The sequence below is a fragment of the Cibotium barometz genome, chromosome 29, assembly GCF_041138505.1.
Source record: "Cibotium barometz isolate CiBa-2024 chromosome 29, ASM4113850v1, whole genome shotgun sequence".
Lineage (NCBI taxonomy): Eukaryota > Viridiplantae > Streptophyta > Polypodiopsida > Cyatheales > Cibotiaceae > Cibotium > Cibotium barometz.
This window is the reverse complement of record NC_141074.1, coordinates 51909409-51926259: the sequence shown is the minus strand read 5'-3', so window position 1 is coordinate 51926259 and position 16851 is coordinate 51909409. Positions and strand designations below refer to the sequence as shown.

Below are 16851 nucleotides of genomic sequence, written 5' to 3'. Positions count from 1 at the left end.
TGAGTCTCATTTGATACATCCTCAGGCACTCCCCCATGGAAAGGTCTAAGTAGACTTATATGAAATGCATTGTGAATCCTCCAGTGATTTGGTAGCTTCAAACGATAGGCCACCTCACCAAGCTTTTCCAATATCTCAAAAGGTCCATAATAGCGCATGCTCAACTTAGGGAATAAGCGCTCTTTACCCTCCATCTTTTTGAGCCGAGCTTTCTCAAAAGGTCCATAATAGCGCATGCTCAACTTAGGGAATAAGCGCTCTTTACCCTCCATCTTTTTGAGCCGAGCTTTCTCAAATCGCAAAAGAACCCAGTCAAAAAGCAATCTTGGTACTCACGTAGGAAACCAGTCCTGTCTTTATCTAACATAGAGAAATTAGATTGAGATTCATCATCTTTTGCATCCTTTACAAAAACCAAGTATGCGGAAAGATGCTTTTTCATTACTGATGAAATGGCCAAAGTTGATACAAAAGGAGCATATTCCCCTTTAAGCTTTACATCCAAAATATGCTCTTTCCCTCTACGAGTCATAGTAATCTTATTGTTGTACGTATCCACCACCGCATGTACTCTATGACACCATGGCATACCCAACAAACCATCACACCCATCAAGTGGCATGATATAGAATTCCTCACTGTCTACATAACCCTGCACATGAAGCCTCAACTTCCCAATAATAGGTAACGGGTTCTGCATATCCACGACAAGCCATATTAGCCTCATACAAAGGTCCCATCTCCTCTGCACGGATCCCCAATTTGCCAGCCAAATCTGGTGAGATAAAGTTGGCTCTAGCACCTATGTCAAAGAAAATCAAAGCATTCTGATCTCTAACCTTGCCCCATGCCCTGCATAACTCAGTCTCCTCACCGCCTGGTTATTCCCCAACAAGATCAGGAACTAACCCTGCAATAGGCTTTGCTTTCTTAGAGTTGGGCTCCCCTTTAGTGTCAGAGTCCTTGTTGGACTTACGCTTGGGACAATTGAAAGACATATGTTCCTCTTTGGTACAGAAAAAGCATTTTTTGGCATCCAACAAAGCCTGTTTCTCCTCAGGAGTTCTCTTGGGCATTGGTAACATCTTACGCCGCTTCTCTGTAGGCACTGTTGCATCACGCGATGCATGCCCTGACTTTTCGGTTTTCTTTTCAGTGCTTTTACTGCCCTTAAATCTAGTTGAAACCCCGGTGAGGAACGCATTTGCCGTCATGGCATTCTCTATCATCTGCAACATATTTGTTACTTGAGTCTTAATGCAATAGTCACGTACTTCCTTGGGCAACCCACAACAATACTTCTCAACTTGCTCTGACAATGGCATTGCACGATAAGAAGTAACTTGGAGTAAAGCTTCCCAAAACTTCTTGTTGTAATCCTTAAGATTCTCACATTTCAATGCATCTAACTTATGCCATGTTGTCATTACATCCACCTCAAATGTAGATGTGAACCACACGGAAGAGAACACCTGTTTAAACTGTACCCAAGTAGATGGTGCTATGCCTTGCAAAGAAGAGTGGACCACCATTGCAATGCATTGCCCTTGAGAGAAGTCACAGCCTTTCTGACTTTCGAGGATTCAGTGTAATTTCCACCAGAAAAAGCAGCATCAAACTGCTGTAAAAAGGTAAGAGCCTTGAACCTGTCTTTGGCCCCACTGAATGTGTCAAATTTCACTACAGCTCCCCCTTTCTTATAATCCTTTGCTATACCCATAGGCGTTAGATTATCACAAGGAAGTGGCCTCACAAGATTGCTACCCCCTGCATTCATGCCCATAGTAGGGTCAACATTGCCAGTTCCACACCTTGCATACCATGCAATCCTGCTGATCCTCCCATATTTCCAAACATACCACTATGCATAACGGGATGCATGTCCCCATACATGTTTCCTTGCATTGCGGGCTGCATGCCCCCATACATATTCCCTTGCATTCCGGGCTGCATACCACCATACATGTTGCCTTGCATACCAGGCTGAAAATTAGTTCCAAAATTCCCTTGCATTCCCATACCTCCCTGAGGGTAACCCCCAGTCATAGATTGGAACACAGAACCACCGCCAAAATAGCATGGATGCATAGATTGCTGCGGAATAGGTGGCTGTCCGAAAAAGGAACTCTGTGGGTTTGCACCAAAGTGTTATGCATGTTAGAAAACTGTCCAAAAGCAGGATCCTGTGGGAAGGCACCACTATTGCCCTGAGGTGGGTTTCTAGAACGCACCTTCTTCTTCTTCTTCTTCTTAGGCTCAGAAGGGGCCCTTATAAATTCAGCAAACTTCTCACTTTGCGTGAGCTGCATAGGCACATCTACTGCCCTGCCAAACGGGCTTTGAACTGGGCATCATCTTCCTCTTTACTTGGCATATCTTCTGGCTGCGTTACATCCTCATAACGTGCATCTCTTGCAACCCGTTCTCCTGCAACCTGTTCTCCTGCAAGTACATCCTCAGATTCAGTCCTCTTAGGAGTGGTCTCCTGCTCTTCCTCATCATCGTAGTCACAGTCTGACATCTTACTGAATTTTTCAACGACGACTTTCCTCGAGACAACCACGAGCTTACCCTCTTAAGAAAGTTGGTGATGGTCCCGGTAACGGAACCTTGAAACCGGCCTCTGGTAGAAACCAAAGTGCGGTAGACTAGCAGTCACCCAAACTAGTTGTAATCCAGCAAATAAAACAAATATATGGGAGCTAGAGTGCTCCAACACGAAAAGAAGAACGACACCTGTTGGCCCCAAAGCTTGGCGTCCCTTTCGGTATTTCTTTATTCAAATTCAATGGAAAAGTTTAATGAGTACATCATGGACATTCATGGCTTGTATGTTTGCATGTCCAATCTGCCAATCCCCTGGACCTCTTAGCATAGAGGTTATACACAGCCTTGTGTCCCAAAAACACCACACTGTTATCTCCTCTAATCAGCCAAGACAGTGCATCCATGAGGCCTTGAATATGCATCTAACTGGCCCATGCACATAGCCACAGGCTCAGCCATGAAACAGTCCACAAACTCTTCCAAATCAGTCCAAAAACATGCCCTATTTCCACCCTCCAAACTGCCAAACCCTTCCTCTCACAAAGTGCTAGAGAAACAACTCCGAAACAGTCACGAGCCAGTGAAAAGAGACTCAGTTTGACACTTCCTCTACTCCCACCTACTCACAAAGAGAAATCAAATGTTATATTAATGTCTCTAAGAGGCCATAGTGGCCTATGAGACCAAAACTGAGAGTACATCTGAAGTTGGTGTCTCATCAAAGAGAACAACTAAATGAGACTAAAAAGTACAATAAACTGATTGTCCTACAGTTATAAGAACAGAACTGTAAGACTCCGAAATGATACTGAGTAGAAAATACTGGAAAATACTGAAAAATGTATATCAGGTAGATCCATGTATGCTGATCAGTTGAAGTGTTGCCCTCTCCTTAGATCAAGTATCTCTGCCATGGGGTTGTCTAGAATGGAGAGGTCGTAGCAGTGAGGTAGGCGCCTCCAATGCCGAGCAATAATGGCTCTGATCTTGCGATGGTGAGGATGCCGTGGTCGGAATCCTGGTGGGCGTGGCCGACGAGCATGACATAAGATAAGTGCTCTATCAGTGGTGACTCCCTGGGAGCGTGGTTGGTGCCCTGATGGCCCAGTGGAGGAGGTATCAGGAGGTGTGTGGGCTAGGTTGCTCGTGCTGGTGCCGAAGAAATCTGTCTGGTCCTCTGTCTAGGTACATCATGGCTCGTCCTCCTGTCTGCCAAGAGGGTCTCTCTGTCTCCTGAGCTCAAGTAGAAACAATCCCAGGCATCTCTTATCCCAAACTCCATGACCCTGCGTAACGGCCCAAAACGCTCTCGGAAGAGGCAGTGATATCTCCCTCGGATCTCATAATAGACTATACATTGGCAAATGTAGTGTTCCTCTGTCTCTACCTCTTGGTAGCATAGCTGACAAATGCGGTCACCCTGTCTCAATCCGTAGCTGGTGTGATGAGGTCCGGATCTGTCCAATGGCACAACGTATCCCATGTGATAGGTGTACATCCATGTACGCCGGGCGGGTGATAAAATCATCCGATGAGAGGTGTAGAAAATGGCTCTTGTAATGAGCCATTTTCGTGCCCAAGGGCTCAAGGGAGCTAGTCCATGTCCTCTCTGTGTCCAGTCTGATGATATCCATCCTGATCACGCGGTTTTGCTCTGAGCGGGTGAGATCCAAAAATGGACAATCTAGATTGTACTGAAAGGGTGGTAGTGCCTCTATCCGCAAACCATGTAGGTCAAACCATGATCTCATCTGAGCGTACGAACAATGAGTATCTCCATCCTCTGCCAACTGTATGGATGAGGTCAATGCCAATCAGAAGTACCTCTGCTGAGGGAGCTCCCATAGCCGCTGTAAAAAGGTAATTGCGTAGAATAGGGCCTCGGTTACTACTGGTGGGGCACCCAGCTCAGCCCGAACAATCTCATGTGGTACTGATGATTTGCTCCGAATCATGCGGGCAATCATCATAATCAGCGTTCTCTCCATTTGCCTCCATCCCTCATCTGTCCCTCTCTGAGATCTGTGATGTATACTGGGTCCCCAAATTGGAGCTCCGTACAGGAGGGCCAGTGTGACAAGCGTATCAAATAGCCACAATTTGGTGCGTGGCTTGTGAAACTGTATGTGTGCACACTGCCTCTCAAGTGCCCCCAAGGTTGCATGCCCTCGAGCTAATCTAGCTGTTGCTGCCTCCTTCATGGAGAAACGCGGTCCTGTGAAAGTAACTCCCAAGTAGACATATGACCTAACGTACTCTACCGGCTCCCCTCGGAAAGTGAACCGAGGCTCTGATCTCGTCACCCATTCCTGTGTGGTGTTAAACACCATAACCTTGGTTTTCCCAAGGTTCACTGTGAGATCTCTATCCGCACACAGAAAGCCTGTAATGCATCCAGGTGTCTCTGTAATCCCTCCGGAGAGTCTGAGATTAGAACAATATCATCAGCATATAACAAGATGGGTATCAACATTCCTACGAGGCATGCCCCTGGGCCTCCCAATCTGTCTACATAATCAAAGACCGCATCAATGTACAGTCCAAAGAGGGTGGACGATAGCTGCTTCACCCCTATCGTGCTGGTCACCCTATCAGATAGTCCGCCTGGAGCTCGGACTCTGCCTGTCTCACAGACTCATACAAAGCATATATCCCCCACTGCATATCCTCGGGTACCTCAATGTCATGCAATCTGTGCATAAGCCTGGCACGTGGTACGGTATCGAAGGCTTTGCGGAAGTCCACAAAGCAGCAGTATATCCTTCTCTTCTGTGTCCCGCCCTCTTCAATAAGTTCCCGAAGTGTCAGTATGTGATCCAAGGTAGTAAATCCTCTCCTGAAGCCAGCGTGTCCATGTGCTCGATGACCATGCCTCTCTGCCCATCGGCTCAGCTCCGACTCCAATATAGAGCCATATAATTTGGCCAAGTAATGACCAATCATGATTGACTCATACAAAGCATATATCCCCCACTGCATATCCTCGGGGACCTCAATGTCATGCAATCTGTGCATAAGCCTGGCACGTGGTACGGTATCGAAGGCTTTGCGGAAGTCCACAAAGCAGCAGTATATCCTTCTCTTCTGTGCCCTGCCCTGAGCTCCTCTTGCAGCGGCTGCAGGCTCGGGCGCCCCCAGCAGGGGGCACTTGGGCACCAGAGATTCGCTGGATCTTCATAGAGATGAGGAGGACAGGCCTCAGTAGGATGGGAGGACAGATTTGCTTTGAGTATCCTGAGAGCTTGGGAGCTGCTGAGACCGGGGCTCTCTCAGCGACCTCCTTCTTGTGTTGAGGAGCGGGCCAGACAGCCGCTCATCTGGAGCCCAGCGGTTCGCACAGAGCAGGATCATATGCTGGGTTCTCGGCCTCGTTTAGCCTGGGGGCCTCTAGCGGCAGGCCCAGCTCGTAGTTTTGGAGACTGGCAGGCCTTCTGCAGTCTCCAAGAGGAGATCCAGGTGGAGAGGCTGAGTCACTTCAGAGGGGGGTTGATTATGAGAGATGATATTCAGGAGGCACTCACAGAGGAGTGGTTCACGCCTCTCGAGCCAGTGACCCCACGGTGGATGGGAGCCTTTACACAGTTGGAGATCCTGATTGCTGTCAGAGCTTGCACTGAGGATGGCAGTTGCCTCTACTATGAGATTCAGGATGAGGGCAAACTCCAGCGAGTGGAGGTGGAGTCGCCTTTGGTTGCAGAGTGCACCTTTCAGAGGATTAGGGTAGTGGCCGCCGCTTCTCGGAAGTGGCATATAGACCCCGATCCTGCTGATGTGCTCCCGGATTGGCGCATATGGGCATATGCAGCGCGCCCCTTGGCCCGGCTACAGTGGGACCCCGGGGAGTACGAGTGGCACGATCCTTATGCATCCCTCGAGGCCACAGAGATTACCTTTTTCCAGTATACTGTTCGACTGGGGCAGCATATTTTGACGGCGAGGAGGACGGTCTCTCCAGCGGCAGCGGGGCATTGGCGGCTACAGGGGCTCTCACAGGAGTTCCTGGAGGATTTTTGGGCTCGGCTCTGGGCTAGTCGACAGGCCCGCAGGATCTCGACTTTTCAGTGGCTGGTCGCCCACCCACAGGGACTCAGCAGTTGGCACTTGGCTTGTTTACAGCGGTCTTCCGGCGGCCTGCGTCCGATGCGGCCACCCTATGGAGACACAGAAACACTGCCTTTGGGATTGCCCTCAGGCGCAGCAGATCTGGTTGCGGATGCTGCGTATTCTGGCTCCCCTCTCTCCAGAGGGTATGTTTACGTGGGGTGCCGCTGCTTGGTCGACTTCGTCAGGGCCTGCTATGGGCTATGAGACGGAGCAGGGCAGTCAGTCCATCAGATTTATTAGGGGCCAGCCTCGCCTGGTTCTGGCACCGGATTTCTCGTCCGCCAGCTGGACACAGGAGCAGGATTTACGATGGGAGCTCCTCAGCAGCCTCACCATCTGGTTCACCTGGAGGGCCTGGTGCTTTACGGCCTTTGAGGGGAGATTGGAGCCACCAGCAGAGACTGTATGGGGGATTTGGCAGGAGTTGATCCACACCCTGCGAGGATAGTACGACCGCATCCGGGGAGACTCGGATGAGGCGATCTTGCGGCGCCAGGCCTTTCACACCACTTGGCGTTGTGGCCCCTTCTACACCTTACACACGGGATCCCCCCGTTGGCACTACAGGCCACCTGTTTGGCTCTTCCCCCCCCTATTGTATGATTTAGCCTCTCAGTCCTTTGTACTGATGCTTGTATTTTGCAGCACCTAGGGAGAGTCTCCCGGGCTGCCATGCTGTATTCTCTCCTGCTCTGTTTCTCTTATGAGCAGGAGAGATCTGTTGTAGCCCTACGGGCGTTTTTTGTTATATAACTAATGAAAGGATCTTTTCTCGAAAAAAAAAAAAAAAACACCACATAGAGGCCGGAATGGGCCGACCCCTCCCTTGGAGTATTTCATTATCCAAGGAGAAATATAGCATGTACAAGCTTTGAGGGCCTTACTTTCCCCATGGGAGATGCGAGATTATCCATATACAACCATAAACCTGTCCTTCACCCAATATGGGTCTTTCCATAGGCGCACAAACATGTATAACAGCCCACATGGCTCTTCCATACGCGCATAAACTTGTATGACAGCCCATATGGCTCTTCCATGAGCACATAAACTTGTAAACCAGCCCATGTGGCTCATTCATGAGCTCATAAACCTGTGAACCAGCACATGTGGCTCATTCATGAGCGCATAAACCAATATAACAGCCTGTATGTCACATCCATGAGCGCCAAAACGTGTAAACCAGCCCATATGGCTTATCCATGAGTGCATAAACCAGTATAATAGCCTGTATATCGCATAAAACCAGAAATTTCAGCAAGCTTTGTCCTACAGCTATCTGGACTTGCATTAGTGGCCAAGAAGAGTCTTCAGCAGACCCTCGGGATAGTTGGATACTCAGCCAACGTACAATCTTCCTCGTCCTATGGGTTTTTGCATGTACAAAATTTCAAATATATACAAGCCTACAGTCTTTGAATTACAGTTAACAAAAACCATATAATCATTCATCATCAATGTCAAATGATCATGATTCATAGACCATGGTCCATTGTCCATGATCCATGATCCAATCATCCATCATTCCATGCCACAAAAAAAAAAAAAAACCATACATGACACTACATAAAAAACTTCATCAAAAAAATGTCAAAAAACTTTATCAAAAAAATGTCGCACAGATTTTGACGTTAGATTTGGGACCAAAAAAAATGTCCAAAAATTTGCTTGAAAAAAATGTGTTTCCTACAAGGAAACGTTTCCAAGTTTCCTTCCCTGTAGGAAACGTGTTTCCTAACTACTATGCACCCGACCTAGCATTTAATGCTGTTGACTGGCATTATCTAATCTTGGGGGGTCTTTTCAACAACCGATTGCTCGTTTAATCAGTCGTGGGTCTTTTGCCTCAGTCGATAGCCGACTGCAGTTCTGAGGAGGTATAAAAGCATGACCTCAGCCCACACAAAATCATTTAGGTATTTTTAGAAAAGCATACTCGGTTTGCAGCATCCAAACACTCTAGGCTAAGAAGGAAGATGCTCCTCACATTTAGCCAGCGTATGTGCAGTCCTACAGCTATGTGGACTTGCATCAGTGGCCAAGGAGAGTCTTCAGCGGAGCCTCGGGATAGCTGGATACTCAGGTGACGTATGGTCTTCCTCCTCCTTGTGTACTAAAGCATTGTACAACATTTCTCCAAAGAATAATACTCCTGCTTGCAAGGGGGGCCCTTCAGTGGGTATTGGGACCCAATACTATGCCGTCTTCTATATTCTCATTCTCTTCTCTCTTTCTCTCTATTCTCTAAAGTTGATGCTAAAGATTCTCACCACATAAAGGTAAAAAGAAGGCCCCGTTGTGCATTGTCACGATCAAGCTCAATGCATGTAACAATCAATACAATCAATGAATACAAAACAAACAGATATGCCAATGTAGGATATCCAAGTCGATGTCGAGACACAAGATCTCTGATGCCGAGCACACCACAAGGACCCACAAGTATCTCACCCACCGGGCTAGTACCAGATCCAAAATCCAAATCCAAGTCTAGATCCAAATCCCAAGTGCAAGTTCCAAGTTCAAGCTCCAAGTCCAAGCTCCAAGGCCAAGTTTCAAATCCAAGCGCCGAGTCCAAGCTCCAAGTCTCGAATCTCAAAGATCGGCGGCGGCGGCGGCGGAGCTGGGCAACGGCCCGCCTAGGCGACGGCAGACCTAGGCGGCAGCGGAGCTGGGCTGGTCTGAGGTGGACAACGGCAGCTCAGGGGCACCTGAGCTGGGCGGCGGTGAGGCTGAGAGTTGGGTGGTGGTGAGGTTGAGCTAAGCGGCGGCGGCCGGCCAGTGGATGAAGATGAGGGTCTCCTTGCTCTCCACATGCTTGATGCCCAAAACAAGAGGGCTCTATCTTCTTTTATACTTGGGGAGGGCCTTTCTTTTTGCGAAAAGCAATACTTAATGCTTTACTTTTCTCTTTTTGCTTTAATATTTTAGTAATAATAAAATATTGCTCATGTTTTGTCAAAGTTCTTGATTTATGCTTTTCTAGCTTCAAGGCCTTGCTTTTTGGCCTTGGACCTGCTTTTTGGAAAAGCAACCTTTAGCTTTTTGATTCGGCTTAGTCTTCTCTTTCCAATGGTGCCCTTGGCTCGCGGTCAACTTAGTTTGACTTTTTTGCTTTTCCTTGCTTTTGACCAAAACTGGTGCTTTTTCCTGTGCCAACTTCATGAACCCTATTTCTAGGCTTTCATCAATCTATCCATCAATCTATCCATGTGTCCAGGCATAAGTTCCCGGCCCTCCCTACAAGCAGGAGTATTTGCTTTATTTCTTCTTCTAGAGAACTAAATACAAGCTGAAACTGTCCACAAGACTCAGCGGACAAACTGATTGACAAACCGCCAAACGCAAGGACAAAGCGACCAAATGCTAGGAAGAACTGTGCATAAGTTGTAGGCAACTGTGAAGCTATCTTCGAAGAGGTTACACCGACCCGAGACTGAGGGTTGGTGTGCTAAGATCTCTTGGAGAGGCTAAGCTTCTCTTGCCTTGGGCTGAAAGCACAAGAGTGGCTGTAAGTGTGCAAAGGCTGAAGTCTATGCACACATGCTTGATTGAATTGCTTGATAACTCTGATTCTAATCTGATGATTTTTGGGACTGATGATGGCTTGCCTTTTATATGGGTTCAGGACGCTGGTCAGCTGCCAGAACAGCTGTCGGCCTGCTGTAAATTGCCACGATCTGTATTTATCAGCATTAAATGCTGACTTTGCTGCATGGGCTGGTCTGGCTATTGGCCTGCTGCAACACCTAGCCGACAGCAGTCTGCCTCTGATTGCTGTCCAGGCCATCCTGGCCTTGGCCGACTGCATGCCTAAGCCCATAAGGGCTGCCGACTGGTGGCTAGGGGTATTACCTACCCCTTGCAAGGCTGCCCACTTCTTGGGGCTACCTTGGGGCTGGCCCGTGCTATATGAGTGCAACTAATATGTCTTAATGCAGTCTACTCCTATGGCTGACATCTACATGCACCTACATGATGATCTCTTGTTGAATTCTCCAAAGTGGGTTAAGAGGACTGACTTGACACTGACCTCTATGGCTGGAAGACTAGCTCGTGCCTGACATGTCCCGGACTAGGGCTCACAAAGGGGTCATGGCTTACAACAAAATATCCTAAAAGGTACTACTTCTGTACATGATTCTTGCACTGTTGATGAGCCAGTTTGTCACCGTGTACCATAGTGCATGGGTGCACATGACATGCATCATCCGGACATGCAGTGGGCTTTTTCAGGTATGACCAGCTGGATCCTATTGGAGTTCTACAGAGGTCTCTTGAGCAGCTTCTGTAATCTCCTATTTTCTCTAGCTTACTGCTCATCAAGGTTTTGCAGTAGGGGGGTCGACTGGCTAGCTGTCAGCAATGCAGAGCAGCAGGCGAAGGATCGTCAAAGCAAGCTTGGGGCATGTGGTTGCTTGGGCAACGGAGACCAGCCGTGGATGGGAAATAATCAGTACTCCAGCGGTTCGGTAAGATATGGCTGGCATGTTTTTGTGCGACAATAGAGGTGTCAAGCACTCCTCTAGCAAGTCTCTTTTTGTGCCATTTGGACTGATGTGTCCACATCTGTGGCTGATAGGAGCGTCTCCAGGGCACCATGCAGGAACGGGAGGCAACTTTTCTGCATATCTGGAGCCCCGGACCTTTTTTCTCTGAATGGAGGTGTGACTCACATGGCATGACAGGTCCCTAGTGTGGCTTTTACCTCTACTCCCGTATATATAACCTTCCTCTGAGAGCACCCAAGCTATGGAGAGTGTATCCTCCTCCTTTTCTAGACCTTTACCCGATTTAAGGGATCATTTCTGTGTAACGGTTTTCTTAGATGTACACACTTTCGTAATAGAAGGATATATAGCACTTGAGACTAGAGACTGGCCAGAGATAGGATGAAGAGGAAAATCAGTTGGAGCAACATCTGGGAGCAGCTACAGCAGATGCATCTCTATGAAATGTGGGCAGCTTGAAGGGCAGTATGAACAAATGCCACTGTCTTGTTTATCTTTTTCTCTCAGCCATTTCTTTTGTGTGCTAGTTATGTGTTGGATTCCCCTCATGGTGGGCTGGTACTAACTGCCTAACAGTGTTTTGTTGAGGCCTACCAATTAAGCTCGGCTGTTGCTCAGTACTTTTGGACCTCCCCTTCTGAGATGGAATCCTCGGAGCTACCACTTGTCTCCTCTTCATCGGATGACTCTGACTCTGAACTTGAGTCTTGGTTGTAAGGATTTGGAGAATCTGTGTATAGCTTAGTATGGATAGAAAAGGTTGGTCACACTTCATTGTGCATGGTGTATCCAGGCTGGGGGAGTACTTTTCGCTTACGCTCAACTGTCGTATGCTTCATGCCTGCTGTTGGGATATTGGGCCTACTTTCTTTTCTTCTCAAAGTTAAAGGCTGAACTTGTGGAGAACAGAGCATCAGTCGTCACTTACTTTCTTCCCATACAGTATGCTCTTTTCTCTCATCATTATGATAAAACAATAAGGGAGTTGTAGTTTGTTCATTGAGATATGTTTCTTGGTTTTATACTACATCAATCACAATCAGTGACTTGTGCTGCTGTGATGTAGGGACATGCGGAAGCCTGTTGACAAACAGTTGTTGTACTTGTCTATGATGTTTACTTTCCAGTCATTTCAGAAGCTGGTTCTTCAAGAAGGAGAGAAATTTGTTTTACTGGTTTTTGATACAACGTACAATCAAGGGGTATATGGCTTTGTCGACAATTTAGGTAAGCTTCATCCTGGTAAGCTCAGCAAAGATTAACTGGGATCTCAGAGGTTTTCTTGGCTGATTCCTCATACATTATAGCTGCTAATCCTTTAATTGGGTTTTATAGTAAATATTGTCTTCAGGAATGACTTTATTTAATCTTTACATACCAATTATGTATCAATATTTCAAAGCACCAACTGACAAGCAAGTAGTAATTGCTGGCAGGCAGTTTGGTGGTCAGATCAATTTTCCAACCATTTGAAGAGAGCGCATTTACAATCTTTGCAAAGACTTCTAGCACTGAAAATAGTAAGAGCTTTTGCGGAGTGGAATGGTGTGGGTTATTGATAAAGATACCGGTTCACTACATTCTCAACTGGTGCATGCTAACCGGAAGAGTGTACCCTTTTTTTAAGAAAGTAAGGTCTCATTAAATCCATCTTGATGATGAGAAAAATGCTCTCATGTCCACAGGTTCAGCATCCCCTGCAGCTGTAAGACTTCATGAGGTTATGGTTCCTGCCCTGAAGCTTGTCTGTCTGATTGGTAAGCTAACAGTTAGCTGCTCTATTTCAAATCTGCAATGAAGTGATGTGGGAATATTGTGGTTGGCAAGAAAGGTAGTAATGTGTTTTTATTATTGAATATTGCAAACTGGGAATGCATATTTGGTCCAGCCCAAAAATGACACATTTCTTTTTTGAGGTGCTCTCAAAGGGATTGGGTCTTCTCAGAATAAGTTGGGATGAGTTTGTGAGGGCTAAATTCACAGGGAAAGGAGTATTGAAGACTGAATGGTATGATTGAAACATTTTATTAGCAAAGAGAAAGCTGGCAAAAGGAGTATTTAGCAAGCATACTACTAGGAGTCAGAGATTTGGGGGACAAACATCTTGTCATATGGATTCCATCATCTGGCCATTATCTTTTGAATCGGTCCATTCTTATCCATTAAGGGGTATGGCGAGGAAGGTATTCAAAATGGCTTCCTTCTTGAATTAGTGTGAAGGCTATTTTGGAATGTTATTTATCGCTTTCAGCATCAAATGGTGGGGCTCACGGACACTGTGCCCAACACATGTTCTATTGGACAATGGGAAAGAGGCACTGCACGCCCATCACACAAAGCTTCACGTACATGTAAAAGTAGTGGCAGGAGATCACCTAGCTTACCTCTATGCATCCGGATACTCAGTTCATATACCAGTCAGCTCCTTCTACAAGCTCAGCCACACAAATGCGAGACATGGATACAACTCCACAGTTTTGAAAAATTAAGGCTTCAGACCTCTAGCCTCCTAATTGCTCTTTTGTTGCTAATTCTTTCTCCTGGACTGCTGCAGCAGCTTCGTGACCCTTCAAAACAGTTCCGCTGTTTCTCGTCTTTTACATAAAACACATTTTTTATGTGTCATTTGCAAACGATCGTTGATAAATTCGTCCACATGTGAGGTTTCTAGTTTTGACACATGCCATACCCTGTTCTATCTAAGTAGGATGATATAAGTGACCATTTATACAGTGTTTTAAATCAGTAAATCAGCGCTAATCCGAATTACCATTACATAAGAAGAATCAGAATCAGAACTGTACAAAAAGCGTGCGGATGGTTTTTTTTTTTACATTAAAGGGCTGTGTTTTCTTTTTCTTTCTTTCTTTTTTCTTTTTTTCTTTTTTTTTTGGGGGGGGGGGGGGGGGCGGGGGGGGGGCGGGGTGGGCGGGTGGGGGGTGGTGTTGGATTTGACCCAAGAACAGCAAGAGCAATACAGTGCTTTGCCTGCGGTGGGAAAGATCACATATTCCCAAAGTGTTTCTCTACTCGCAAAAAGGAAGGGAACAAAACCAGACATAAGTACCATCCAAAGTACTGGTCGGTCAGCAAACAGTTGTGAAAAAGCCTGCCTACCATACCAATGGTGAGAGTTACACAGGTCGATGTCTCATGGGCAAAAAATGGCCAACCAAAGCGTCTGACAAGGTAGCCGGATTCAATCCATCTACTCTTTAAAAATCAGCTGACTTGATGGTGAGGATGTGATTATGAGCCCATGAAACTCGGCTGTATGTCGTTGCTGTTTCTTCTAAAAGATAAGAGAAGAAGAACCAAGAGCTGCAGGACTGAGGGGGCCCTGCATCCCATACTCCTCAGGAGCACATGCCCCAAAGGACGACACAAGGGGAGGCACACCATGTTGTTGAAGATCAGATGTGGTCACGGTTGCTCCTCCATCAACTGTGGCTGACTTTGGAAAATAGTTAACTGGAGCGTGTGCAAGTCTGGTTGGGAAGCAGATAGTTGAGCAGTCTGGTTTCTGCTTCTAACAAAATCCATTGATGTGAACCTCTTCTTGTATCAATAAAAGTTTACAATTTCTGTGTGACATCAATGATCTGGAGCATAGTCCATGCCTTGTTCTTTGATGAATGGAAGGAACAGAAGAGGCTATGGGAGTGTAAGTGGGGATGCACAGAGTAGAATAGGATGCACTGGCCTATGAGACTGGGGGGCAGAAACAGTAGAAGCAAAGATGCAGACAAAGGCAAGCAAACAGAAGAAAATGCATGCAATCAAGACCAAAACGAAAAGGTAACCAGTCTGGACGGTTTGGGGCACCAAACAACCAGTTTTGGGCAGCCAAACAAACCTAAAGTGGGTGCCCAATGATGGCATAGGGTCTTGCACATAAAAACATCAAAAAGATCATTTTCTCAGTCCTACAACAAGTTAATAAGAGCTGATTATTACCAGTTTTTTTTGGAGGGACAGAGGGAAAGGAAAGGGGTGGGTGGGAAGAGGATAGCCATATAAATTGGCCACTTGAGCATGCATCCAACAAAAAATGACCTGTTCAAATTGTGAGTATGTGCTAGCCTTGAACGTAGAAAGATGAAAGGGTGTTATCACAAAGAGCAGAGCAGTTTGCACATGTACACGCATCCATGTATGCATGCTTTTTTCTTGAGTCCATGCCCGAAGGTTGCGCAACAACTTTCTAACAAATCCTGTATGATAAATTTAGTGACTACTGTACTTTTTCTTGCAGGATTGATTTTTGCAACGTTTGGTCCAAGCTACTCTTATGTTCTTCTTAGAATCCTATACGGAAGAAAATGGAGTGATGGAGAAGCAGCAACAGCGCTAGCTTGCTACTGCTTTTATGTGATGATGTTGGCGCTCAATGGTAATTGAGATTAGGTGAAGGTGATTTTGAGACCTTGTCTGACAGTAATTCTTTTTAAAGAGTAATACAAGTAATTTATCCCCTTTTTTGTGTCATTGACTAGGTACCACAGAGGCCTTCTTGCATGCTGTTGTGACAAAAGGACAACTTGCTCGATCTAATGTATGGCTTGTAGTATGCTCTTTGGTATATATATGCTTGAGTGTTGCTCTCATTCGCATAGCTGGAGCTGTCGGACTCATCATGGCAAATTGTGTCAGTATCCTTGCACTGAATTTCAGGTTTTTTACACAATATATATTATCTGCTGAGGTTTTCAAGTGGAAATTAATTATAAGGTATCTTAGTGGAATCTCTATCATTCTTATTTCCTTATCATGATTCGAAGACATGTTACTGCGGATTGTTTATTCCATGAATTTTATTAGAAATTATTTCAAGGTAACCCTCTATTTTTTGTCTATATTGTTTTGTTATTCGCACAGTGCAATGTAAGTCCTTTTTTTTTTCTCTTTTTGATGTTTTTGAATGCTGTTAACAGGGTTCAAGTACTTTTAGAACTTGGCATGCGCTCCCAGATTCAAGAGTACTTGTAGTGCTTGCTGTCTCAGTTGTGGCAACCCATGTGTCTGAAAAGAAGATTTTGGACCCAGAGAGATTTTGGTCAACAGCTCCTTTGCATGTCGGAATCGGATTCGGTTGTTTTGCACTTGTTCTTGCTTCTTTGTATCATGCCTTTTTACTTTTTTTAAAAGTTAAAATTATTTATGCATAAATTTCATTTTCTAATGATAAAGATTTTACCATAACTTCCCCATATTTTCTATGAAATGAGAATGCTTAGAATTCCATTTTTAGCATAAAATTTAATTATGCATAAAATTTATTTTTTTAATGATAAAAATTCTGCCATTGTTTCCTGCATTTTCTATGAAATGAGAATGCTTAAAATTACACTTTTAGAATAAAATTTATTCTATCCATAAACTCATTCTCTAATGATGAAATTTTTGTCATAGTTTCTCCGCATTTTCTATGAATTGAAAATGCTCAAAATCACACTTTTAATATAAAAATTAGTTTATGTATAAACCTAAGCTTAAACATAAACATTAATTCATCATAAATCAAAAAAAGCATGGTTTTAAGAGCTATGAAGAGCTTACTCAGAAAAGCAACTCTTTAAGCTGTCATAAGGATAGATAGCTCCATTGCTCTTTCATTTCCTCTTTCTTGTTAATAAAAGAACTCCCAAATAATTTAAAATTTTTTAAATGTTTTACACAGTCTTCTTAA

The 16851-nt window shown here is 45.4% G+C and overlaps 1 protein-coding gene across 8 annotated transcripts in view; it reads left to right on the top strand.

Annotated features, from left to right (window-relative positions):
- The window catches only part of LOC147622342 (uncharacterized), a 91481-nt gene that overhangs the window by 72273 nt on the left and 2357 nt on the right, over positions 1-16851 (top strand). For 7 of the 8 annotated variants that reach the window (XR_015269686.1, XR_015269685.1, XM_086823440.1 and 4 more), the window contains 8 exons: positions 11956-12104; positions 12229-12389; positions 12599-12682; positions 12848-12919; positions 15418-15555; positions 15659-15814; positions 15944-15996; positions 16097-16281. Coding sequence is in view for 6 of the 8 variants with exons in the window: in XM_086823440.1 (XP_086679566.1) it covers positions 11956-12104; positions 12229-12389; positions 12599-12682; positions 12848-12919; positions 15418-15555; positions 15659-15814; positions 15944-15996; positions 16097-16281 (998 nt within the window). In the remaining 2 variants the exon portion in view is untranslated. The remainder of the gene's footprint in view (positions 1-11955; positions 12105-12228; positions 12390-12598; positions 12683-12847; positions 12920-15417; positions 15556-15658; positions 15815-15943; positions 15997-16096; positions 16282-16851) is intronic. The other variant, XM_086823443.1, reaches the window with a different exon arrangement.